At 38.9% G+C, this 25,812-nt stretch overlaps 4 protein-coding genes across 9 annotated transcripts; 2 read left to right on the top strand and 2 right to left on the bottom strand.

Moving 5' to 3' along the window:
* Window positions 1-364: 364 nt before the first annotated feature.
* bend7 (BEN domain containing 7) lies at window positions 365-5,447 on the top strand. 2 transcript variants are annotated; one of them, XM_067503004.1, is made up of 10 exons: window positions 365-1,324; window positions 1,900-1,977; window positions 2,060-2,413; window positions 2,691-2,807; window positions 2,900-3,252; window positions 3,344-3,451; window positions 3,611-3,728; window positions 3,839-3,952; window positions 4,121-4,159; window positions 4,630-5,447. In XM_067503004.1, the coding sequence occupies exons 1-10, from the start codon at window positions 1,261-1,263 to the stop codon at window positions 4,686-4,688; spliced, it is 1,404 nt and encodes a 467-aa protein (XP_067359105.1). In that variant the 5' UTR covers window positions 365-1,260; the 3' UTR covers window positions 4,689-5,447. The 2 variants fall into 2 exon arrangements, with proteins under 2 accessions (XP_067359105.1, XP_067359104.1); XM_067503003.1 differs by having other exon boundaries at window positions 2,057-2,413.
* A 624-nt stretch (window positions 5,448-6,071) lies between these two features.
* On the top strand, window positions 6,072-12,027 carry sephs1 (selenophosphate synthetase 1). Of its 2 annotated transcripts, none has more exons than XM_067500374.1 (10): window positions 6,072-6,149; window positions 7,808-7,930; window positions 8,059-8,155; window positions 8,618-8,721; window positions 8,835-8,942; window positions 9,086-9,240; window positions 9,336-9,426; window positions 9,526-9,625; window positions 10,170-10,382; window positions 10,789-12,027. In XM_067500374.1, the coding sequence occupies exons 2-10, from the start codon at window positions 7,835-7,837 to the stop codon at window positions 11,001-11,003; spliced, it is 1,179 nt and encodes a 392-aa protein (XP_067356475.1). In that variant the 5' UTR covers window positions 6,072-6,149; window positions 7,808-7,834; the 3' UTR covers window positions 11,004-12,027. The 2 variants fall into 2 exon arrangements, with proteins under 2 accessions (XP_067356475.1, XP_067356476.1); XM_067500375.1 differs by lacking the exon at window positions 6,072-6,149 and adding an exon at window positions 6,348-7,130.
* A 144-nt stretch (window positions 12,028-12,171) lies between these two features.
* Window positions 12,172-20,158, bottom strand: cpt1b (carnitine palmitoyltransferase 1B (muscle)). 2 transcript variants are annotated; one of them, XM_067500367.1, is made up of 19 exons: window positions 20,005-20,158; window positions 18,764-18,917; window positions 18,192-18,331; window positions 17,836-18,007; window positions 17,614-17,715; window positions 17,015-17,152; window positions 16,741-16,818; window positions 16,402-16,509; window positions 15,482-15,566; window positions 14,978-15,173; window positions 14,670-14,855; window positions 14,480-14,585; window positions 14,279-14,395; window positions 13,989-14,153; window positions 13,756-13,890; window positions 13,339-13,491; window positions 13,097-13,213; window positions 12,919-13,013; window positions 12,172-12,812 (listed from the first exon to the last, which is right to left on the bottom strand). In XM_067500367.1, the coding sequence occupies exons 2-19, from the start codon at window positions 18,902-18,904 to the stop codon at window positions 12,731-12,733; spliced, it is 2,316 nt and encodes a 771-aa protein (XP_067356468.1). In that variant the 5' UTR covers window positions 18,905-18,917; window positions 20,005-20,158; the 3' UTR covers window positions 12,172-12,730. The 2 variants fall into 2 exon arrangements, with proteins under 2 accessions (XP_067356468.1, XP_067356467.1); XM_067500366.1 differs by having other exon boundaries at window positions 12,919-13,011; window positions 13,100-13,213; window positions 20,005-20,157.
* A 151-nt stretch (window positions 20,159-20,309) lies between these two features.
* LOC137125235 (kelch-like protein 42) lies at window positions 20,310-25,797 on the bottom strand. 3 transcript variants are annotated; one of them, XM_067500369.1, is made up of 8 exons: window positions 25,121-25,795; window positions 24,843-25,031; window positions 24,553-24,737; window positions 23,188-23,539; window positions 22,953-23,098; window positions 22,540-22,694; window positions 22,286-22,443; window positions 20,310-22,155 (listed from the first exon to the last, which is right to left on the bottom strand). In XM_067500369.1, the coding sequence occupies exons 1-8, from the start codon at window positions 25,361-25,363 to the stop codon at window positions 21,973-21,975; spliced, it is 1,611 nt and encodes a 536-aa protein (XP_067356470.1). In that variant the 5' UTR covers window positions 25,364-25,795; the 3' UTR covers window positions 20,310-21,972. The 3 variants fall into 3 exon arrangements, with proteins under 3 accessions (XP_067356470.1, XP_067356469.1, XP_067356471.1); XM_067500368.1 differs by having other exon boundaries at window positions 24,553-25,031; window positions 25,121-25,796; XM_067500370.1 differs by lacking the exon at window positions 20,310-22,155 and having other exon boundaries at window positions 22,331-22,443; window positions 22,545-22,694; window positions 24,553-25,031; window positions 25,121-25,797.
* Window positions 25,798-25,812: the final 15 nt, after the last annotated feature.

Below are 25,812 nucleotides of genomic sequence, written 5' to 3'. Positions count from 1 at the left end.
TTTGCCATGTTTTGTTGATTGTTTCAAAATAAAACTTAAAAAAAATACAAAGTGACGGCTTTTTCTTTCTTTCATATTTATTTATTCGTTGCTTTCTTTACCTCTTAATTTTTTATTTACGTCTTTACTATTTATTTATTATCACCGTTAAAGTTTATAGCTGCAGATCAATTATTTTGCTCTGGCCATAATAATTGTGTATGAACCATTGGGGTTCTCTCTGTTTCCTACCGTGGTGTGTGTAATTATTTTGAAACTTTTTTGTGGAATTACTTTGTTATCCGCTCAATTGTGGAACGTGGAATTCAATTTTTGGACCTGCCTCTACACATTAGAGACAGCCAACAGAAATACGGGTATTAGCAACTTTTTACTTAATTTTTTTTTTTTCTGTCCTTTGGGCTTTTCCTGTGAGGTCAGGATTCCCACAGCGGTTCGTTTGTCCGCATGTTGATTTGGCAGAGTTTTTACGCCGGATGCGTTTACCAAACGACACAACCCTCATCAATTTCTACCGGGCTTGGGTCCGGCACTGGGGATGGGGATGGGCTGTTGGGGGTTCAATGTCTTGCCCAGGAACAATTCGACATGCAACTATGGTCCCACTCTACAAACTGAGCCACTGCCTCCCCTATAGGTAGGAAGCTAAAGGCTATACTGTAGTCCTGCTAAAAGACACCAACTAACAAATGATCGGGAACAAAAACCAATACCTTTCAGCGAGGGGCTATTAGAGGTGGGAAGGTGTGGTTAATGAATTACATTTCAATAAAAAAACAGTCCCTCTAGCATCAAGAAAAGCAATTATAACAGTTTTGATAACATTTTGAGAATCTAGAAAAAAAAAAGTTTATGTTTGCAATCTGCTCTCAATACAGCTTTTGTTCAAATGCCAATCCATTGTCTGGACACTATGGCAAACGTCTGACTCGACCTTTTAGATGAGAACATACCATCAGGTGGCGCAAAGGGATATGTGACGAATTTTAATATTAAAGTCATTAATTTATTTACACGGCGAAGGGCAAGAAGAAGCATCACGTTGAGAACAGCAATAGATCGCACAGTAGCATTTATCAGGCCAATTTAACCACAAGACGTTGAAAATTTGCCGATGACAGGATCTGTAGCGCAGTCTGAGGAGAAATTTAACTGATTAATGAGGCACACGGACAGTGATTCCGCTGAGTGTATCCTAGTCACTGATTTCATCTTTCTGAGGAGCGATTTTGACTGCACCACTGAATAATCTCTTTGAAGATGGAGTTTGGGGAAAGGAAGAGGAGAAGGAAGTCACAGAGCTATAAACTGGTCACGGATGAAGGTAGGCTGCTGAATCAATGCAAGACCTTGTAAGACGCGCGTCTGTGTCTGGGTGTTTGTCTGGCGCTGTGTGACAGCAGAGACGACTCTGTAAACAAAAGCGATGGCCACGACAATGCCTATAGTCTGTGCCTCGGTTTTAACCAACACTTACTCCATTGTTTCAAGTGTTACATGTAAAATACCTTTCTGGACATCAGCCCTGATTATATTTTTTAAGAACGAATTAAGTAAATTGATGCAAAATACGTTGCGCACTCTGAACTCAACATGACATGTTGCTTAAATTGTTTACTTTTTACTGAAGCTATAAGCTCCAGGCAACCTCTGGTGTATAGGCTACACTACTTTATACCGCCTACAGGTGGTGGCTTCTGCATGGGATGGGGGGGGGGGGGGGGGGGGGGGGGGGGGGGTGTCTGCTTTAGTTGACATCACTGTCCCCATCAGCCAACACAAGCTTCATCACTGAAATGGAATAGGCTGAAACACGGTCCTTGCAATCATCTGTCAAACTGATTTTATGATGACATATTGCTTTTGTTTCACTGTTGCCATACCCCTGTCTCCTTGCAGATTTTGACCCTTTATATGTGATGAATGCCAGCTGCAAAGATACCAATGGGGAGTCTAAGGACGCTGCTGTGTCTCAAGGTATGTGCCATAAATATCTTTTATTTCTGCCACATCATGCCAGATGTCACAAATTATATTCCACCCTTCTCTCTCAAAGTAGTGTGGCTTGGGGATGAGGATCTGGAGATTAAGAGGCAAATTACAGGAATGATGAGGCTTCTGAATGATAAAACCAGCCGGGTATACCAACGTGTGGGATCAGAGCAGGACAGCTTGACAAAGCAGCCCTATGATGGGCATCAGACTTGGCTACATCAGCCTGCACCTTTGTCTCTTGTATCAGAGGAACGCCAGAGCAACAGCTGGAATTCTGCAGGAGACCCAAGGCCTTCATTATCATCCATATCAACCTCCATCCCCAATGGTCTGGGTTGTGCCCAGTACAGCACTCGCTCCAAAGCCCTGAGGACTGTCAGCAGCACAAAGGATTTAATCAAAGTGAATGAAGCTAATGGTAGGGTATTAGAGCATGTTTGAAGAGTATACAATTTACACACACAACTCCAGTTTAATAATAATAATAATAATAATAATAATAATAATAATAATAATAATAATAATAATAATAATAATAATAATGTTATAAAATACCGGAAAATATATACATTTGAATACTAGACAATCTATGGTACACTTTTTGAGCAATTTTGTGTCTTACATATGATATGAAAGCTCTTATATGTTTGAAAGAACAATTACTAACCAACAGACTACCACGGATTTTCCAACAGATGTAGTCTCCCCCACTGCAGCAGAAACCCCCTGCTGTATGTGTAACTGTAAGGGCACCTTACAGGCTATTTTGCAGGAACTGCGTGCCATGAGGAGGCTGATGCACACTCAAAAAGGTCAGTGAATGAGCACAAACACTCACATACTGTGAGAGAGTTACAGCAAGAGAGAAAATGTGAAAACATAACGTGTTACTATCACTTTCCAGCATCTTTGGAAAGGCAGGAACAGGCAGTACTACCATGCCAACCTCGTCTTGGTTCAGGCCCCACTCCTCGCCGTAGGCCCCGTAAGAGGAGGCCAATCTATAAGGTGGCACCAATTATTGTGTCTACTGCTAGAAGAACTACTATTAACTCTCCTGAGGCATCACCACCAGTAGATGCACCTGCAGAATCTGGAAAAAGGGAAGAATTAGAGAAAAAGCAAGATTCATGTTCACCCATCAATCATTCCATCTCTTCAGAGGTTTCTGTGCTGCCACCTCAGACCACTCCAGTATCTGTAAACAACACGCAGAGCCCTCTCCTGAACGAGTTAAGGGAAACTCAGTTGTTAGAGGTTTGTGTTCTCTCTTTGCCAAACAAAAGATCAATCATTCATTTATTTATTATAATTTTACTGATCTCTGTGTTTTATAATACCTTCACAGTCTGAAGTGCGTCTTGCAGAGGATTATGATGTGTTTATATCAAAGCCCCAGCTAGACTCCATTTTGGTCAACTATACACGCTCTGGCAGCCTGCTTTTCAGGAAACTAGTGAGTGTTACTAATTTTTTATTTTTTGTCAATTTGCCCTGTGTTTAACTTTATTGCATCACTGGATATTTGTCTTTTATGTCAAAACATTTCTAATAAATACATTTAATAATAAGTTAAGCTCAACATTGTTTCAACATGAAGCTACTATATGTTCAGGTGTGTGCCTTCTTTGATGATGCAACGCTGGCTAACTCCTTGCCAAATGGTAAAAGGAAGAGAGGGCTTAATGATAACCGTAAGGGCTTGGACCAGAACATTGTAGGAGCCATTAAAGGTAGGGAGGGAGAACAATGCAATGGATTTAATTAGTCTCTTTGTAGCAGGATGAAACAATGACACAGTTTTCTTGAGGAAGCATTAACATAATTGTGTGACTGTACCCAGTGTTTACAGAGAAATACTGCACTGAACACAGAATAGAAAAGCTGCCGGGCCCACGAGATTGGGTTCAGATTCTTCAAGATCAAATCAAGCTTGCCAGGAGGAGGCTGAAAAGAGGTACTCTATTGCTGTAGTTTGCCGCTAAGCTATTCTATCTTTTATTCAAAACATGTATGCCGCACATTCATTTTTCATAAAAGTTTTAGTAATTCTTTAGTACACCAGTAAAAGTAGAAGCTTCCTCTTATTTTGTCAGGTGAATATTGTTTCTTTTTTGTTCCTCAGATGCTGCAGAAGCCGAAGAAGTGCTGAATGGAACTTCAAGTATGAAACACATAGGAGCAGCTAACAAACATACAATCCATTGTTTGATTACTTGTGACTTATTGCAAACCCTTCCTCTCAAATCAGTACTCCACCTTACAATATCTTTCCATCAGCCCCCCTCTGAGTGCACAAAGCCTTTACCTCTATCTTCTTCACTGTCACAACACACACAAACTGGTTTTGCTGCCTCGTTCATTGGCTCATATGTCTTTGTCACGCTGTCGCTGTGACATTTGACATTCTCACACAGCTTCCCAAAATGTCAGCTAATTATCTTCTCACCATGCACCATATCCCCTCTTTCACCTCTCTATTTTACCCTCGCTGTTACAAAAGCATTTGTCTTTCTTTTTCTACAGTCTTGGTTCTTCATTTCAATTAAGTCTCTGATGCTCACCACCAAATATTAAAACACCGTTGGTTGTTTTTAAATGCATACAACATGTAACTTTCTTTCTTTGTTGTAGGTGGCAAATATAACCAGCCTACAAGTGTGGAGGGAAAAGCGTTGAATATGACTGGCTGATTCAAGGACTGCCACAATGGCCTCATAACAGATTTGCTAATAGTCTTCTAATAGACTTCTCTAACTTGATGCATTTTACCATTTCCTTTGCAACCTTTAACTGTTATGTATTATGGATGTAAAGGGAAACCAGTGGGACCAAATGAAAGCAAGCCTCCTTAATATCCCTTTCTCATGCAGGCACACATTTATGTGCATGCACACTTTACATTTTGGTCATTAACATGTATCCACTGGGATGTGGAATTTTGATCCAACACTACACAGTGGTTAAGAAATATCAGGTCATTTTCATGTTCAAAGGTGGTTTACTGTTTACATTACAGGTACAGCATTAAGAGCATAGTTGCCTGGTTCTCAAATGTCATTACTAGAAGGAGTCACAAGCCTAAAATGAGACAGTACTGTAACAGTATAACATACATATATTTTGCAGAGATTACATTTTACGGGACGTTGTTCATAGTGGATTGTGCCTTTTAAGTGACCAGTATTTCACTAAGTGTAATGTGCAGTGCAGCGTCCGCCTCAGTTTCAAACATTACACCAAAATTGGCCAGTGTTAAATTGGCCAGTTTTGACTTGCTGATTTAAGATAGGTTAACATTCTACTGCTGGATTAAAAGGAACAAACAGAATTATATAAATAGTGTTTATTTTCATTATTAGAATCTTTAGGCTATGCATATCAGTGCTACAGCTGTTGATGTTGTGGTGGAATTGCATTTTTCTTCCTTTTCTTCCCATCGTGTTTATGAAATGAACAGCTGTTTTCATCATTAAATATGGTTTATTGACTCTTGTGCTTTTGTGCTGTTTATGTTAAGTTTGACAGCATAATTGACAAAGGAAATTCCACAAATGTTGGCTACAACTACTGAATTTCTTCTACAAGGGGTAGATTATACTACTATTCACTGCTCTAATACTAATGATAAAAAAAAATACACCGCAGCATATATGCAAATATTTGTCACCATATTAGCATAAGAAGTTTATTTTAAAACATATATAAATGCAAGTTTATAATCCTTAGCCTTTAAGTACATACACATTGATACTAGCAGTTTCTTGTTGTTGTAGGTGCAATTGGAGGGAAAACAGTAAATTAAAGGTACACTCCATTGTAGAGATTTGTTTGCCAGACTTCACGGCTGATTAAAGGGAATGTTAAAGCCGCCACTGTGCAGGCAGAGGACCCTTTGAGATCTTATCAATTTCCTCTTTATATTACAATGTATCATAGCATAATAAGGATAAACGGTGATGAAATACACACATCCGTCGAAAAACATTTCATTATATGCAATAACAAAAATTTTCTGCAGTTTTTTTCTAATTAAAAAAGCAAATACATGTCAATTGTGATCAGGCTTTCACTTTGGGCGCCCGATTCTAGCCCCAATGCATTCTGGTGCCGTCCCCGCTCTTCTGTCGGGATCCACCGCTAAAGTGAAGCTGGTAAGGATAAACTGGTCAGAGCAATTAAAGGGGAAATGTTGCAAGAATATAACTCTGTTATGGTCCTAAAATCGTATGTAGGACAATTGTAAACACTTGTTTTGCACCATATCATTACAGACTTTGCACAAGTAGCACGATTATCGTTATTTTATTCATACGAACTCTGATGTTGCACACATCGCATGGCGAGGGACAGGAAAGGGTTAATTTTTTCCGCCGCCGACATTTTTGTTCGGCGCTTTACTGCAACTTTTTAACGTACATGTGCACTGAACTCGCGCAGTGTTTCACAACTATATTTCACATATGAGCTGGAGCCTGCACAGTTGGTGTTTTTAAAGCTCGCTGACTCGGACACCCATGTATTTCTTGCATGGGGCTACTTATACCCATCACCTCATGCATGGATCAGCGTTTGCTAGCGAGAGCTAGCGTTAGCACCAAAATAAGAACTGCATTTTCAGCAAAACAAACAATCATGGAAGATGTAGCTCTCACTATCATTTCATTGATGTCAACCCAGAGTATACAGTAGTTTCTGATGCAGTGTACAATATACAGAATAAACTAATTTACGTCTGGCCAGCACTGTTGTTGTTAGCATGTGCCAAAACGTTGATCAAACTTAGTAGCATGTTGTGTCTTGAACACTCCCACAGTGTACTAGCCGATTTCCCCTCAGTAACGTTATAAAGTAAAATTAAGTTCAGTTAATGAATACCTTGGGAATAAACAATCAACCCAAGTGCTTTTAGCTTTAGAAACAGAATATCTGTTACTTTAGTAAAGAAAGAAAGAAAAAAGAGTAGAAGTGGTGCAAACTAAAAAGCATCATATCCATATCTGTAGGATCTTCCTCCCTCCCTCCCTGCTTTACTCACTCATGTTAACACATTCAACAGAACTTAAACTAAGATTGAAATGGGAAACACTTTTTAAATAAGCCAGAGAAAACAGTCGACTTGTTGAATATCAATGGTTTGTTGTTAAACCTTTAAGTTACATATGTAATCTTAATACAAAGCAGTAAATAGACTGATAATGGTTGTTGCATTAGGCTAACAACTGGTGTTTTGTTGCTTTTGTGATTTCTACTTAATATTGTTACGTATTGTTTTGATGTTTCGTATTTATATATGACATTGGAATAAAATATGAGAGCATCAATTGTTTATTATTCCATTAATTGTATAAATCATTTCCTTATATTTTTGCAGCTTACTTATCTTTAATTTATGTAGTTGCAAATTGAGCATCTTTTTGAGTGTTGGTAACTAAAAGTAGTTACAGGGGCTTTTATGTAATTAAAACAGGGATTTTTCATTATTGTCTGAAATGTATTGCATAGGTAGACAAATTCATAATCTCTAACTGTAATGAAAATTTTAATTGATGCCTTAAGATAACTGCCGAGTTAAATCAACAGCACTTTGTCACAGCATTAAAATAATACAAACTAGAACAAGGCAAGATTCATTGGAGTAATGTTTCAGATTGTACAGATAAGAAAGCTCAATTTGTCTTGATGTATATTTGTGAAAAGCCTCAAATGCTAGTGTGATAAACGAGCTGATTTATTTTTTATTATTTTAAAATTAGCTTCTTGTGATATTTTGATTACTTACTGTTCTGTACTTTTACTGATGTGGTTCTAGTGGTGAGGTCCCAGAGTGTCTTCAGAGATGTCGGTGAGGGAGTCTTTTAACCCTGAAAGCTATGAGCTGGACAAGAACTTCAGGCTCACACGCTTTGCTGAGCTCAAAGGCACAGGATGCAAGGTTTGCTTTCCTGATAAAACATCTCCATTAGATACTGTACAAATTGCAATTGTACAAATTCCAAGCATTTTGCCTATTATGGTATAAAAATAATATGTAGGAATGACAGTTACATTTTCTGGTTACAGGTGCCTCAAGATGTGTTACAAAAGCTACTTGAAACCCTACAGGAGAACCATTATCAAGAGGATGAACAGTTTTTGGGCGCAGTTATGCCTCGATTAGGTAATTATGGTCTTTATATAACACTATAGTAACATACATAAAGTTCTTGACAGTAATAATGCCTAAATAATAGTAGCTTAGTAGAAGAAAACAGGAATATTGCCGCATATGTTGTATAAAATAAATTAACATGAGTGAAATATAGTACTACGATGAAGAAATGTCCTCATTGGACAAAGTGTGGTGGTATTTTTCCTTTTGTAGCAATGCTTTTTTTTACAGTTAGACCTTAAATGCAAACTGCCAGATGAAAATTACAACAGGCTGTATTTAGGGCTGTATTAAAATCCCTGCCATGACTGCTGCATTACCTTAGTGTTCGACCAATCAGCGAACACCTATGTTAGTCAAGGGGGGATAATTTATTTATTAAATTTTATGCTTTGAATGTTTTAAATAAAAACAGCCTTTCAGGAGTTAGAATGACAGGACTCAACAGTAAGTATTGCTTTATTTTTGAAGGCATAGGCATGGACACCTGTGTGATCCCCCTTAGACATGGAGGCCTTTCTCTGGTCCAGACAACAGATTACATTTATCCAATTGTTGATGACCCCTACCTGATGGTATGAATCTACTCTTTTAGGGGCATTACTGCTCTTACCAATGTGGTCTTTTTAATTATACATACATATGACAACTCCGTTAATTGCTTAATTTTATTATTTCTATTTTGTAGGGAAGAATTGCATGTGCCAATGTTCTAAGTGACCTGTACGCCATGGGAGTGACAGAGTGTGACAACATGTTGATGCTTCTGGGAGTTAGCAATAAAATGTCAGAGAAGGTAAGAGACGGGTCAGGTGATATATTTACTTCTATATACCATGTCTATGAAGAACCAATTGTGCTAATGGTGAAACAAACCAAATACCACTCATATAAACATTAAATTACATTGTGCTGTCTTTTTCTGCTCTGACTTTACAGGAGAGAGACAAAGTAATGCCTCTGATCATCCAGGGATTCAAGGATGCATCAGAGGAAGCAGGCACATCTGTAACAGGAGGACAGACGGTGCTCAACCCCTGGGTAGTGATGGGAGGAGTTGCTACAACAGTCTGCCAGCCCAACGAATTTATCATGTAGGAATCTCATCGTGCTACATATTTTACTGTTTCCGTGTAATGTATAGTTTGTTGTAACTAACAATGATAATGTCATGTATGCAATTTCTCAGGCCAGACAATGCAGTGCCAGGAGACGTGTTGGTGTTGACCAAGCCACTTGGAACACAAGTAGCTGTTGCAGTACACCAGTGGTTGGATATTGTAAGTCAGCTTAGTCACTTGTGAGTATCTTTGTCTGTCTTTGTCTATTGATGTTCACTAATGCCACTGACTGCGTATGTTTTTATGTGTGTCTCTCAGCCTGAGAAGTGGAACAAGATAAAGCTGGTAGTAACCCAGGAGGATGTAGAGCTGGCTTACCATGAAGCCATGATGAACATGGCTCGACTCAACAGGACAGGTAATACCAGTATGAATGTGTCAAAATAACGGATTTAATCATAACTGATTTGGACATTTTAAAACTTTAGTTATGATCCTTATTCTTTAATTAGAAATAGAATATAAATATAAATATAACAGAAATAGAAATTTTTAAACTAAATGTCAAAATAATGAAAGAAATTCTGTGTAAGCAGAAATCATTTTGGCCTTCTGTTTACAAAACACCCAGTAGAACCACACAGACACAAGTCCACTGGTATTGTATTTTTTTAAATTTAATCTTTTCTTTTTTGGTCATGTGATTATTCTGTTTGTTAATTTATTTAAAACATAATTGAGTGAATACTTAATTACAATAATATATATATGTTATTGTAATTAACATATATAGTTATTATTATTTTAAGACGTGTGTGTGTGTGTGTGCTTTTTTTTTTAATCAAACAATGTGAATCATGTAAATATCAAAACAACCTTCAGCTGTGCAGTTATGCATATCTCTAATAAATTAATTAATCATTCAAATGAACTCCTGTCTCACTTTCTCCCTTCTCTTGTAGCGGCTGGCCTCATGCACACCTTCAATGCCCACGCAGCCACTGACATCACAGGGTTTGGTATCCTTGGCCATGCACAGACATTGGCACGACAACAGCGAAGTGAGGTGTCATTTGTCATACATAACCTCCCAGTGCTTGCCAAGATGGCTGCTGTTTCCAAAGCCTGTGGGAATATGTTTGGTCTTATGCACGGTACCTGCCCTGAAACATCAGGTGTGTGTGTATTCACAATTGTTTCTTTTAATTTAATGCACCTAACTAAGTGATCCTCACAAAGCCTTTTTTCTTTTTTTTAAATCAGATAACAAAATAGACAGAATAGTAAAGTTACTCTTGGTCTTGAATTTTGCCAGTTTACCTCATTTAAAGTGTGTGAAGACAATCGTCTAGCTGGGACACCGTAAACATAGTGAAAGACAACCATAATAAATACATTTTTCAAGCAGTCCTAACTCCGGTCCGCAAACCTTTGTTGCATGTCATGCTGTTCTCCCCAGTCATATTGCCTGATTGCAGTTCTACTATTCATTTAGGTGCATATATAGGACAAATGAGCACTCAGTACCAGTACACATTGTAAATTATCATATTTTTAACTAACATCTGCTTCCATTTGCAGGAGGCCTGCTTATCTGTCTGCCCCGGGAGCAGGCTGCCCGCTTCTGTGCAGAGATCAAATCCCCAAAGTATGGAGAGGGCCACCAAGCGTGGATCATAGGGATTGTAGAGAAAGGAAATCGCACTGCTCGCATCATAGACAAACCACGGATCATAGAGGTGGCACCACAAGCTGCCACACAGAATGTCAACCCTACTCCTGGCGCGACTTCTTAATCCTGAATCACACACAGGAACCCAAAACCTCTGCCGAGTGATTTTAGACACATAAACTACAAAACCATCCTAGAGTGTTGAAATATATACACGAAATAGTTTGTACACAGAAAAGACTGGGTTGGCGTGTATCTACGTGAAAAACAGCCCCACACAGTGGCCCAGAGAGCATGTCATCACCCTGTGGACTGCAGTATCCCCATGATAAAATTGGTAAGAAATAGAGTGTACTCAAAATCCATTTGCCTTGTGTCTGTTGTATTCCGTTATGTTAAATGTGCTTGAGCGCAGGCAGCTTCTGATAAGAGCAATCAAGAATGAAGACAAGATGCGGATACTATTGGTTCATTTTGAATCTTAGGAAGTCCTGTTGCCTCTTTTAAAATTGCTCTCATCATGCAAGCAGACTGCGTGAAGGTGTTTTTGTTTGTTCATTCACTTTGTACAATTATAAAGCTTAGTTTTAGTTCATTGCTGTAACCGATGCCTTGAAAGAAACTGAGTGTGGCCAGAATGGTTTGTTTTTTTATTACTTTGACTTTTTGTATTGTCCCGACCTAAACTAATAAATATTCAAATAGAAGTTGGTTTGTTGTTGCTATTTTGAAGCAGCACTCGGAAATGTAACTAAATCATGAAACGTTGTTTGCTTCCATCATAGGACTGCTTCATACGATAGCTTTTTGTTTTCCCGTAAGCACTTGATGCTGCTCCACTGTGCAGTCTTCTGAACTCATGAATGAGAAGAAACGTGTCATTAGTCAAAATGTTGTCTAATCACTGAGCGAGTTGCCTTCATTGAGGATGTGGTGCATTTAGTTTCTCTCTCTGTGTTGTCAGAAGATGTACTCAGACCATTCTGATCTAGTGTAATGATGCTTCTAGCTGTTTAAAGGTCCAGATCATTTTAAATAATCCAAATAGCTAGGTTGAATCTGGAAGGCCTCAGTAAATGTTCATATGGACAAAAGAAACAAGCTATAACTTCTACCCCAACTTCTTAAAATAAACTTCTCTTACAGTACATTGTTTTTCTGTGGCTGTGTGTTTGGTACATTTATTTAATTGTTTAAACATTTTAAGATTTAGAAAAATACTAGCAAAGTAACTAATATATGCCTTAACCTCTACTAATCTTTATGTCTGTATCTTATTAATAGCACAGAGGCCAAGTTGTAATGTGAGTTTTATTTACAGTAACATTTGGCAGGCGTCCTAAAATTAACAATAATTTAATAAAGGCTGGCGGGTGATAGAATATATATTTTGAAACTACTGAATTCTTTAGTACAGTGGTTGCACATGTAATTAAAAGTTTATGTGCAGAAATGATACATAAAAATCATGTTTAGGCTTATTACATTAAATTTAAATACAGGGTATAGCATACTGTACACTCAGAAAGAACCATTGCATTGCAAACAGACGAAGAACCATTTCAAAAATAAAATTTCAAAAGATACAAACCAAGACTTGTGTCTTTCCCTTAGCACCAAACAGCATCTCGGAAAAGTGTAATATAAATAGCAAAAAATTAGAAAAATAACAATCATTGGCTTTGTCAGATTGAGTGGAATGACCCACCATAAAGCAAAAAAACAATATTATTGGTGCATCTCAAAGACCTGCTCACAGGTTGTACATCAGCTAGTCCAGCAAACGGTCCAATGGTGTCTGTTATAAGTGCTTTTTCCCATTTACCAGATACACATGCTCTCCATTCTCCACTATCTTATCATTTTCAGGATGGAATAGTGCTTGGATATCCAGCATGGCCTTCTGAATGTGCTGTCCAAACCGGCATGAGTCCTGCAGGTCACACAGAGATAATGTGACAGAAAGAGCCAGCAGTAGAAAAAAGTGTACGCACACAAATGGATCTGTAATATGCAGTGCTCTCATGTTGTCCTCTTACTGTGTCAGGGCTGGAGAACTTGCTGGAAATGTGGAATGTGATGAGATTTTCCCCAACAATAATATAAGAAACGCCATAACCATCATCAGCCACCTGGGGGCAGATGAGAGACGCTATTACGTCATTGTTTCAGAAATGTAATGACTTGTGTAGAGCTATAAAACAAAAAGACTTAACTCACAGGGCCAAATCCACCACCAGCACCCACATATTTAGGGAACTTGTTGATGTCAACTATATTGAGCTGCTGCTGTGGAGTCTGGCTGGTGGACAACCTCCAGGGCTCTGAAAGCACCTAGAAGCCAGCACATTTAATAACATAGAGAAAAGGGCAGATCATGAACTATAAGGTTGTGATAGGTACTGTAGTTTAGAAAAAAAATCAGAAATCACTAATATGCTTATGATTATATTTCTAACCTTCTTAAGAAATGGTGAGTCAACCCCAAGGTATTTGGACACAATGTAGAGACAGAAGAGGTGACGGTCAATACCAGAACCAGTCATGGCAAGGCGATACATGTTTTGATGCTTATCTGCAGCCTTCCGAAATAGGGTGAGCTTCTGGGCTTTCTGATCACCAAAAAAACAGACATACGCACTTGTTCTCATAAAAGAACAGCATCCAAGCTTTACATTAACATCAAATCAAAGTGAGTGTCATTTTAACCGTGCCAGAACACCAGGAGTTCGAAGTCCAGGGCACTATCACAGAGATCACATTGCCTCTAGTTTTTGGTGAGGACAATATGACATCAGACGTGCCCAACATTTTACTGGAAAGTTTGTGTTGTGTTATCAAGACTTAGTGTGTTTTTGTTCATGTTTTCTGCTTACGGTGGCACTAGCATCCTCCATGGCTCTGACAAATGCAACAGCCTCAGAAGTGCAGGAGCGTACCGTCTCCGTCCGACCGTCTCTGAACATACGAGTCATTGAGGACTCATACGTCAGGCAAAATACTCCTTGGTCCTATAAAGCAGATGGATTACTGTGATTTATTGGTGGCACGTGATTCAATTAACTATTTAAAAGACAAGAGTGAGCAATGAGATCGTTAATGTGATTACCCTAAACTGTGCCAACTGCAGGGCCAGCTGAATAAAGGCATCAGGGCTGGTCCTGCATTTCTTGATCAGGCCTTTCCCAAACTCCATGAACAGATAGCCATGGAAATCCACATCATCCGCTATCTGCTTGGCCAATATATAGGAAGCCTCAATAACATTTTGACACTAAAGAGGGGAAACCAGAGGCAAACGCAAATTCATTTCGTCATGAAAACATATCAAACATTTTAGATAGTTGTTAACAAATCACATAGGTTAATGGCAATAAATGAGCTATGGCTTTACTGTACCTCCTGTGGAAATTGCCACTGAAGTCGAGTGGGGTGAGGCAGGCCCTTGTTCGGATCCCCTTTACAGTGTCCTTCCTCTGTATAGCCAAGATGGAAGCAATCTGTTGCAAGGACGTACTACACACACAGAAATGGACACCTGAAGATCACTGTAAACTTTGAATTATTCTTTCATATATGGTATCAGCATATATTGTATACCTCCCACATATGTCCTACAATTGGTGCATCCGCCCAGGAATGTTCAACATTTAAACCCATTTTTCCATTTGGATAAGAGATCAAGGTGAAAGATTTGTCAAACCACCTGTGAGAAAGGAAAGGACAATGTCACTAAATGAAACTGACCTATGAAAGCCTGTGCTGAGGCCTTTCCATAACTCCAGCCTACCTGTCACAACATTTTCCATGAAGTAGGGACTTGGCATAACCGTCAAGAGAATTGGTCTTGGCTGGATCATAGCCCTGTGGCTCGTCATCCAGCGTCAAGAAGAAGGAAGCTGACTCAATGGCATCCAGGGACATCTTGTTTACTCCCTGGCTGAAATATTTAATCCGAGCCCGAGCCCATGGAACTCTAGAAGTGAGAGTAAGACACCTGAATCTAAGAGAATCTAAATGTTTCTAAATGGGTAAGTACTGCATGTGCCCTGTGTGGGCTTGTTGTGTGCACGTGTGCGTGTGTGTGTTTATATATACCTGTTTCCCGCAGTCAGGGCAGCTAATTTAAGTTCTCCTGGCTGTGGTTCTGACGTATCACTGAGGATCCTTTGAAACTGTGTCTCAAGTTCACTAGGTAAGAGGTGACGCCCTCCAGTGTACAGCCAAACTTGGAAGAACCGACCTTTGTGGTAAACAACCAAGTGCTTGCGGTCCGTCAGGTGCTGCACAATATCTGCAGGGATTGTCCCGCAAGAAATCATGGATCACAACAAAGACTAAATGTAGAAAATAAGAAATCCTTTTTACCAAAAAGGGCCTAAACTGTAGTTGTAGGAAGGAAAAGCCACACAGAAGCCAACTGGACAGAAAACAGCTCTCTGCTCATTGACATCTTTTTTCCAGTTGGCCTTTAGGTCATCGCAGTTAATGAAATCAAAACCATCCATGACCGAACTTACTAGAAAGTTTCCACCCAGTACAGCAGGAACGTTTGAGCACTCATTCACCCCTTGAATTGCACAGACTTTAACAGCTGCTCACCTGTCTCAATGCCCGGAATGCGGGTTGTGTTAAACATTCTTTCCATCTGAGTGGAACACATAGGAACAACCCCCAAAGCCCTCAGCTGAAAGTAGGAAAGACAATAAAATCAACTCTTAATTAATCTCCAAATGAAGAATTTCATTAGATTTATGCTCACATGAACACCCTAGTTCCCATCACATCACTGAAGACATGCAATATCTGGAAAAAGTAATCAATAAAAGGTTTTTTAAGTGGCTGATGAAAGAGATCCACTGTTGGTTGGCCATCTCGCTTATCCACTAAGTGTCAGTGTAGTAATTAGATAACTTTGTGGAGATCTGTTTTCACTTTTATATGAAAGAGTATTTGTATGTTAATTAGTGTAAAAAGTTAAAATAAAATGAATTGATCATGATTCAATGATGCACAAAAGTAAAAGGTTATAACTTCTCAGGGGGTAAATAGCTTTATTTCTAGGCACTGTAGTTTACATGAGCGATTGTATTTGGTCTACCAATTTGTACTGCTCACTGCTTTAAAATAATGTCACATGCTCCCATTCACTGACCAGGATTCAGACATTTAAAATTCTAAACCTAAAGAAAGTTGGGCTATTGTTTGCTTATAAGAACTTAGCTCTCTAATCTGTTCAAGCAACACCCATACAGTTCTCATGAAGTAGATTATTGTAGGTTAAACTCTTAATATGTCTAAGGATGCCCCCCCTCAACTTTTAACTTTTGATTATCTGGAATATTTCATGTTAGAAAAAGGCTAGGCTTTAAAATTAAGTTTTTACATTCTTTCAAGCTAAAGAATTTTTAAATGTTTGTGCTTAGGTTAGAGAGAATAGAAAGATAAGAATGTGAGACATGGTTATATTAAATCCTGTTAAGATTGGAGAAGCTACGTTAAACAGTCAAGGCAAGAAATACCGGTGCGTGTTCACCACGTTCCAGTTTGCGTCTGTACTGCAGCATGGCGTGGACTATATTTCCTGTCCGTGCAGCCTGTCTGTGAGTTGGGGTCACGTACAAAAGATCCTTCGAATACATAAATGCAACGCATGAAGAAGGGAGGAATATCAAATTAGAACAAATTAAGAATAACAAAATTCTTTTATAAATAAGTCATAAAAAAGTCAAAATATTACTTCTTGAATTTTATTCATGATTATTTATTACTCCTCAAAAATGCGTATTGTATCTATTCTTTTCCTAAATTGTACATAATAATTACTATATTGCTAAATGAATATAATCAGTCTAAATTACCATGATGTAGAAGTTACTGTTCACCATGATTGGACTCCTGCACCTGAGGTAGATGTACTCCTCCCACCAGTCACTTACCTAGTGCAACACATTATTAGAGTTAGGTGCAAAAAACATTTTCATAAACATTATATTTGATAAACACTGAGCTGGTTAAAATCTTCCTTCTTCAGAAGGAAATAAAGGGGATGCAGACTTTTGCACTCAACTGTATTGTATGGCATAATAATTAAAGTAAAGTGTCAACATTGTACTATTTCCAAACACTACTCACATAGTTTGTGGCCCACCAGGATTTTAGTACTAAGTATCTCTGCAGCTGGGCAGCTATAGAATCTTTAAAGTCGCTGGCCAAACGCTCCATTTGGTTGTACTCTTCACTGCCCAGCAGAGGACGAACTGACTCAAGGTACTGAGGGAAACACAATGAGAAAACCTCCTTAACTGCACATCCAGCAGACAAAAAAGATTTTTATTTAGTACTGTAGTACTTTTACTGTACTAATGTGTACTGAGAGAATTGAAACATTGTGTGGATAAATATTCTACAATTCATCACATGATGTAAATAGCCGTTAGAAATTTGGTATTAATTTTAAAAGTGTTAAGCAATAGCATGACAAATGTATATAGGATTTTGTTCTATATTTAAAATATAGTTTCTGCAAGTGTCTATGAAAACAATAAATTATAAAGTAACTTAACTGGACAAGTGGTCCCAAATATGCATAGGTTTACATTCCAATGAGTATGTGTACGCACGTATTCTAGTTAATATCTGGTCAATATTATATCACACATACATTCAAATATGTCTATTGTTTAAACTATTCCTTCATGGTCAGGGAAAGTTAATACTGTGTAGTTACACACCCTGTAAATAGTGTCATCCACTCTGGGCACTGAAAGTCTGGGTAGGGAGGCCTGGAAACTGTAGAGTAGTGGCCTGCGCCCAGAGAACATCTTCACTAGGCTCTGGTGACAAACAGACAATACCAGAACATTATACACATACAGTATATTTGAAAACCTTTTATAATATACAAACTAAGTTTAAATTGACATTCTAGTGACAGACAGACATTTTAAACATACCAGCCACATTTTTGTTGTTGTGCTCATTTTCCCGTGGGATTCAAAAATCCAACCATGGTAGGAGAGCAGAGCTTTGAGAGTGTATCTCAGGAGGTAGATGAGGGACAGCCACAGTCCAGTGGCAAAGAGAATGGCACTCAGCACTGCTTGTGTCTGCGCTGACATACAGTCTCTGCTCAGAAAAAGGCACAACATTGTCCTTGTTATGTTGTCAAACGTATGAATGAAATCACACAGAAAATAAAATCAATGCGGCTGCTTTACTTTTTAAATAAAAAACACACCAGCAGAAAACTATAGAAACTGGAAGACCACAGTCAATAACACCATTACACTGGAACGGGGGCATTTCTGACCTGTATGGTAGGTTATCCTTGATGGCATCAATCATTCCTAAAGAGGGGTCTAAGCGGATATACAAAGAAGTCAGCATGGCAATCACAACAATCAGCCAACTGGATGGACTGGCAGGGTAGACTCCAGCCAATACACCATTCTGTGAAAACAAAATGTAGAAATACTGTTATTGATCTTAAATACTACAGTAGCTCAGTTGGTAAAGTTGTCCGCGGACCACAGGGTCAGTGGTTTGATCCCCGGTCCCGGCTATATGTCGGAGTGTCTCTGGGCAAGACACTGAACCGTGTCTGAAGCAACAGCATATTCCCATCCCCAGCTGTGCAGTGCTGGTCCAAGCCCAGTAGAAATTGGGGAGGGTTGTGTCAGGAAGGGCATCCGGCCTAAAAACTGTGCCAAATCAACATGTAGACAATGATCCGCTGTGGCGACCCTGAACTCATGGGATAAGCCACAAGGAAAAAATTAAATTAAATTAAAATACTACAGTACACTACAGTTGGCATCTGCAATCTTGGTGACTTTATAGCGTTGCACAATTCTAACCACAGATAGAAGGGGATTGTTATACCTTGAACAGGATGACTTTCTTCTTCCATGCTGTCAGTCCTGACTGGTAGATATTTTTGATGACCTCTTGACTTAGTTTAATATCCACTCCATCTGGGTGCACAGTGAACTGGAAGCCCACGGCCTGGTGCGCCTCAGCCATCTCAGTGTGTTAACTAACAAGTAGAGCAGAGAAAGGTTATCAAGTTTCTGACCAGAATAATGTTGTATAATGTCGCTAATGTTTTATTTTTTTTAAAGAACAAAAACTTCAGGCAGACTTTAATCTTAAAGTCTAATTTACTGTAATAGTTTTTATCATAAAGTAACATGAAAAACTAAGTGCATCGTCCCTAAACCAATACCACTTATATTTGAACGCTAGACAAGCGCCTTCTCATTACTGTTATTTTCCCGTGGAAAGATGCAGCAGCAAATATCCAAATATTAAATATAATTTGTACATTGAGTTCTCCGCATGTTTGACTGCCAGAATCATTTGTTTTTTATTCACTAAAACAAACACAAACAGACATTTACACATTTGTCTCAGGTTGAGGCAGTACTTGATGGAAAGTTTCACTGTGTGCAGTGTGTGCTCATAATGTGATAATGGTTACAGATATGAGATTCACAGACGTCAGCATGAAAAAAATCCATATATTGCAAATCTGGAAGGGTTTAGTCACACACAGTCTTTTAAAACATAAATGATACGATTCTATGCAAAATGTTTTGGATTTGACAAACTACTCCATTTAACCATGTGTCAGGGCGACAGGTCTAAGAATTCTTTTTCCATGTCATATGACTGGAAAGTCACCAAGTGGGACAAAGTTCAACGGCCAGATATAGCAGTACACCAGCTGAGTACAGACCTCACATGGGCATGAAAATATAAACACAGAGTACAATCTTCAAATGAATGCTGCTCTGGTATTACAGAATGCTACAGGAATCTATTAAGAGAATATTTCAGAGTGAAATTTTTTTAGGATTGTTACTCTACAACTTAAAAGAAAGTCTTTTCTCACACATGGCTATCATTTAACTTCCTCTTTATTGATGGATTACAACGGATTTTCTTGTACATCTTCGTCTTAACACAACAAATGCAACACAAGTTGTCAATAATTTCGTGTACCCCGACATGATATACACACATTTACATATAATAGAGTTTACACTACTAATATTAGTTAGGAAAACCTCTGCAGCTAACATAACAGGAAGACGTGAATGAGAAGCAGGAGCATTCTTTACCTTTCTCAAATCAGACTCAGTGTAATCCACATAGGCAGAGGAAAGCTGTGACTTTATTTTGTATTAGGGAGGCAGCGAAATTCCTCTGTATGCAGGCTTGTATACTCTGTGTGACTGCAGTGCCCTTGAAGTGGCTTTTCTCAGGTAGTGAAATCAGAGCTGCCGTCTCCTGTGTTCTCCAACCCACCCTCTCTCCACCACTCTCTCTCCCTCCCTCACCCACATTATGTTTCTTTTTTGTAACAAGACACCAAACATGGACAGAGTCTAACCTCGTGCGCCAGGAGGCCTCTGTTCTGTAACCAAACCTGCCAAAGTGCTGTGTTAGGATTAAACAGACTTGTCTTTTACAATGTGGAAATAAAAATATAACTATTGTATGTAATATGAATAACCACATAAGACATTTTTCTTGATTAGAATGTTAGAATATGAGACCTGATGGTGTTTATCATAAGCAAATGGACCACCAGTGTGTTCTCCTGTTTGTACACAGGAAAACCAACGAACGGTTCCAAAATATAAACGTAATAGAGTTATTGTCACTCTGGTTATTTTGCTGTGTACCCAGCAAAAATACAGAAACCACTGTAACTGGGATTCCACCAAGTCTCCTAAAATCTGTCTTAATGAACAAATACATTTCATTCTCTGTCCTCCTGTTTCTGTAACGTCTTCTGTTTTCTCATCACATTTTTCTTGCTTAGGATTAATTTAATGAGAGCAAAACAGCGCTAAAACAATTCGCATCAATTTAATTTCACCTTCACCTTCCTTGCTATTTCCTGACTCCAGCCAGTTTCATCCAGCTGAATATTTCGTGCATTACCAAAATAACTGATGAAGCCAAAACAAAAAAACAAACAAACAAACAAACAAACAAAAACAGCCGGCTATAGTTATTCCCAGGTAAAACCAGTTTTACTTGAGAATTGATTGCATATGATTTCAGTTGCAAATGGTTAGATTGATGAGATCACATAAACATTGATACAACACCCAATATAAGCATCGTTTTACTTTTATGGGGAGATGCTTTGAAAAAGAAAAACACAGTAATATGCAACTAGTCTCGAGTCTCACATATAAACAGTGAAAGTAGCCCTCATGTTTGAACAGTAATTATCTGTGGGATCGCTTGATAAAGTCAGATTAACTGCAACATATTCACGTTCCTTGAAAAGTTTCTTGTCTAATACTATGTTCTACTCCAGTACATTGATTATGTACAAATAGCGTAATACTGGTACCATCCAGTGCGGTAGGGACTATGACGTCCACATGCACCGGGTGCTGTAACTCTGAGTGTCACCTGAGCGCCATCTGCAGACCATATTGTGTCATCACATGTCATCCCGCGTGCCAAGAGACGAGCAATCGCCGTAAGAGTGACTAACTCAAGCGGCAGAGAACAACACTTTCAACGGCTGTATCTGAGAAGGGGATGCTTCATCAATGTGGTTAATCACAGGGATGTCACTAGTATCCATCTGTTTCGACTTTTTCAATCCTGCTTCATTAATTCAATAATAATATTGTCTATTCCTCCAGCTCCTGTGGTTGGCTTATGCCTTTTTTCAAGTTTGGGCAGTATTTGAAGAAGGAACCCCAGAAAAGTTACAAACTTACCAAATGCCATCACAATAATAACGTTAGAAAGAAATGAAGAAACGAAAAAAGTACGGACAGCATACTCCAGTCCAATAAGTCCAAACAGAAGCAATTAAAAGCAATTATACAAGTCTAGTTCTGACGTCATTTTTTCTGCAAGAATTACTTTGTGTTTGAGGTAGAGGTTTAACTCTCCCCTCATTAAAAACTAAAAGGACTAAGAGGTTGTGATAGCCTATTAATGATCATTTACTTAGGGAGTTTTTCACCTAATCTGAGAGAAAGTAGAAGTGCATCGATTCAGCCACAAAGGCCATAAAGAACATGTACAGCCTAACAAAGATTTAAACTATAACATTAAAAGTGAAGATAAAAGACAGCTTCATAAGAGGTGGAGATCGGTAGAGCAGGAAGAGCTCTGAGGGAGAAAGTGTGGAGATCCATCACTGCAACAGTGTTGTGTTCTATACATGGCAACATGACCTGATCACCAGCAACTGTCCCTTGTCCTGCAAATGCCACCTTTTCTGTCCTGTGCACCTGGAGAAAGAGAGGATGAAGGAGATCTTTGTGTGTTCGTTGATCTTTGACAGAACTCAGTTACCTTACATCTGAAGAAGTATTGATGTTTTATTGTTTTACTATTAATACAATTTCTTGTCTCATTGACCTGTCCCCATTTCTGTGACTGCACACAGAATGAAGTCACCACATTCTCTGAGTTGTTTCCACCAATCACAAGCAGCCTGTCAGTGGCACCCAGGAAGTAAAGAGTGGGGAGGTCTGCGTCTGCTCTTGTAAGGGTGGGGAGCAGTTCACACCAGGAGTCTTAAACACAGAAAGGCAAACATGTTATAAAAGAATCTGAAGTGGACAACAACACATATGTTTTCTGAACAAACAGCGTGTGTTGTTCTGTTTCACCTTGCCTTGTGTTGTACTGCAGCAGCAGTTTCTCTCCAGTTCTCTGGATGCTTCCAAGCACAAAGATACAGTGTCCAAGGCTTGTAGCAAGGGGCACATCATGGGACAGAGACATGGTAAACTGGAAGTCAGTGAGTGGCAGTGAGGAGACAAACCTAAGAAATATATTATATATACACATTCTTAATACACTGAAAATATTCGACCAACCAGGAAAATTCAAAAGCTGCATGTCCTAAAATCTGTCAAATACGGGGATTTGCACCTAAGAAAAATATCAATGAACATGAGAAGAACCTTCGAAGAGTAAGAGGTAAGAGGTAAGAGTAAAGGCATAGTGTCAGAGCTACATAATCCTTCAGTATAGTCCAAACCCCTACTAGCTGGTTACCACTGACAAAAAGGACACAAACCTCCATGTGTCCTCCCATGGATCATAGCATTCTACAGCTGTATAGAGCGATGTGCTGGAGTCTGGTGTCACCAGGGAGTCCAAGTACCAGCCTCCTACAGCGTATATACAGCCTTCACAAGCTACTGCACTGAAGTGCCTTCTGTGCTGTGGATGTAACAGACACATGGATGAGTATTAGAAGGAAAGGAAAGTTTTATTTGAAGTAAGACTTACAAGCTAGAACACTATCTCACCTTCAGTAAAGGAGCTGTGGCATTCCAAGCATGAGTAAAGGGATTGAACCTAAAGGAAGCCATTTTAAACTCCCAGACTCTCTTCACACGCTGTCTGTAGCCTCCTATGATGTACAGGTAATTATACAAGATGACCGCTGTAAAACACCACTTGTCAGCTTTGAAAGGAAGCTCAGAAACTGGATGCCAAGCTCTGCTGTCATCTGAGCCTTTCAGGGTGAAGATATGTCGGGCACATTTAGTTTCTGGGTCTTTCAAAGAAGTCAGGTTCTCTTTTCTAAGGCTGCAGAGACATTGGTCTCCTTGTATCCTTAGGTGGAAAACTTCCTCCTTCTCCTCATTGTTCAGACACCTGAGATATTAATCACTTTTACTGACATGATAAAGTGAAAAACAAATATCCACAGAGTAATCTAAATCAGTTATACAATCATTTATTTTTTTAAGATTATTTTAAGTATTCCCCCTTTCAAAAGTAACTCACCTAAATTATCTCAGCCAATTGGTTTTAGAAGTACCACAATTAATTAAATGGAGTGTTTGTAGAACTGTAGTAAAAATACACTTTAATGTGGAAGGTCCTTTTACTGGAGAATCACTATCCTGACAAAAAACTTCACAATTAGACAAAAGAACACACCAGCTCCACAGAAAGATTAAGGCAGAACATTTGTTGGGAGTGCAGTTAAAACTAATGGAATGGAAATTAGCACAGGGGTGAATCTGCATATAGGAAAGGAGGTCTTTAAAAAACAGGATGAGCCGTTATTTTTTTCTAAAACAATTCCAGAAGGTATGAACGGCTTTTTACTTCTTCTGTCTCTGAAACAGATTTCCATATCTACAAATTGCAGGTGCTTGTGTCCCCTGCTTCGTACCCTAGCATGGTCACAGATCGGCTGCTATAAATTGAATTTAACTTTGACTTCTATGGATATTGATTTTGTTTAAGGAAAAATGTAAACACATCTTAATGCAGAGACTGTCAATAAGCTTCTGTGTCCCAGAATCCCAGTTTGTCCCAGGCAGATTCACGTCTTTTTTAGGAATTTCATAATGAGTAATACCTAGAGAACAGCGTGGGGTAGAGTGGCATATTGTTGCATTTTACCAGATGACCACACATACATGTTGCATATTGTGGACGTAACTGAGCTTTGTGTGTGAAACAAAGAAATCTTTTAATTTTTAAATTGAATCCTGGCTTCTTTGAACAGAAACCATAAGGAGCACATTGAATTATCAAAAACTAGGGATGAATTGTCAGAGAGGACAGGGTGAGGGTGTTAGATCACATAATTTTAAACTAATAAAATCTTTGCTAATGCATCTCCATGTCATGTTATATCATTAAGCATTGAATACCTGATAAGGTGGGACAGCTCCATCATGTTTCTACTCAGGTAGGTGAACACTGTCATCTTCAAGTCTGCACAACAGATCTCCTGAGCCAGATTCAGGTAGGACAGACAATTATCTGGCCTGAGTTCATCTGCCAGGACTGACAAACATCTTGAAAGAAATGACTCAGCCAAGAGATAACTGCTGACCTTCAGAAAGAGAGGAAGCAAGCCATAGGCTTTTGGTTTTTGCTCTGAATTACAGAATAGTGTATTTACCAAACGAACAAGAATGAGACAAGAATCTTTATTTACCTGGATGTGAGCACCCAACTCTTCTTCAGGAACATTAAACTTACTATAGAAAGAAAACTCAAGGATACTGTAGAAGATGGAGGAGGACACATGGTCCAGGTGGATGAGGTTCTCTGAAGTCTCTCTCATTCTGGACTGGGACAACGCTCTGAAGTACTCACTGCACTCTGAGAGTCTCCTGATGTCCACCTTAAAAATACATCTTTAAACTCAGCTTTAGCCTTTGGGTAGTTTTCCACCAACCTGTTAGAAGAAATGTGCTTTGTTTTTTTACTTACATGGAACACATGCGTGCTAGTTTGGACTGTAACCATGGTTTCACCTCCATCTCCAATGCAATATGTGCAGAGTGCCTCATTGGTTTTCCACTCCTCTGAGACTGATTGGCATGATCTTGTATCTAGACATACTATCCAAGTACTGAGTACTGGAAAAGCTACCAAAATTCTAATGAGACAATTTTTCAACCATAAGCCAATACTGTCAAAAAGTAACCTAAAATATTCCTTGAATGGATTCATCTGACTGGCAGGATAAATAAAAAGTTAACCCATTCTAATCATAATAATAATTAATGACCGTGTTAGGTATAAATGAGATCCTAAATCTCTAAAGGTCTAAAGCTGCTATGCACCTCGTACACAACCGATGCCCCGGTCATATCCTCCATGTAAGGTAAGACGAGCCACACGAAGAATTCCAAACAGCCACTGCACAGTGAAAAAAACAAAAAGCAAACGCGCAGTTCTGCGGACTTTGTACTGCTGCTCTCAAAATAACATGCTTTTTTGCGGGTCAAGTAATAGATCAGCTGCGAGCAAAAGAAATTGGTTACATATCAATAAAAACAGCAAAATAATTTAAAAACTACGAGACGAAACGTTTCAGAAGTGTCCCCCGATCTCAGGAGTGAGCTTTTCGGCCGGTCTAATTTTAGCGCATGGAAGTGGGAGGTCACCCTGGGCTGGTC

The sequence above is a fragment of the Channa argus genome, chromosome 4 (genome assembly GCF_033026475.1).
Source record: "Channa argus isolate prfri chromosome 4, Channa argus male v1.0, whole genome shotgun sequence".
NCBI classification, from domain to species: domain Eukaryota; kingdom Metazoa; phylum Chordata; class Actinopteri; order Anabantiformes; family Channidae; genus Channa; species Channa argus.
This window is presented reverse-complemented; position numbering and strand designations above follow the sequence as displayed.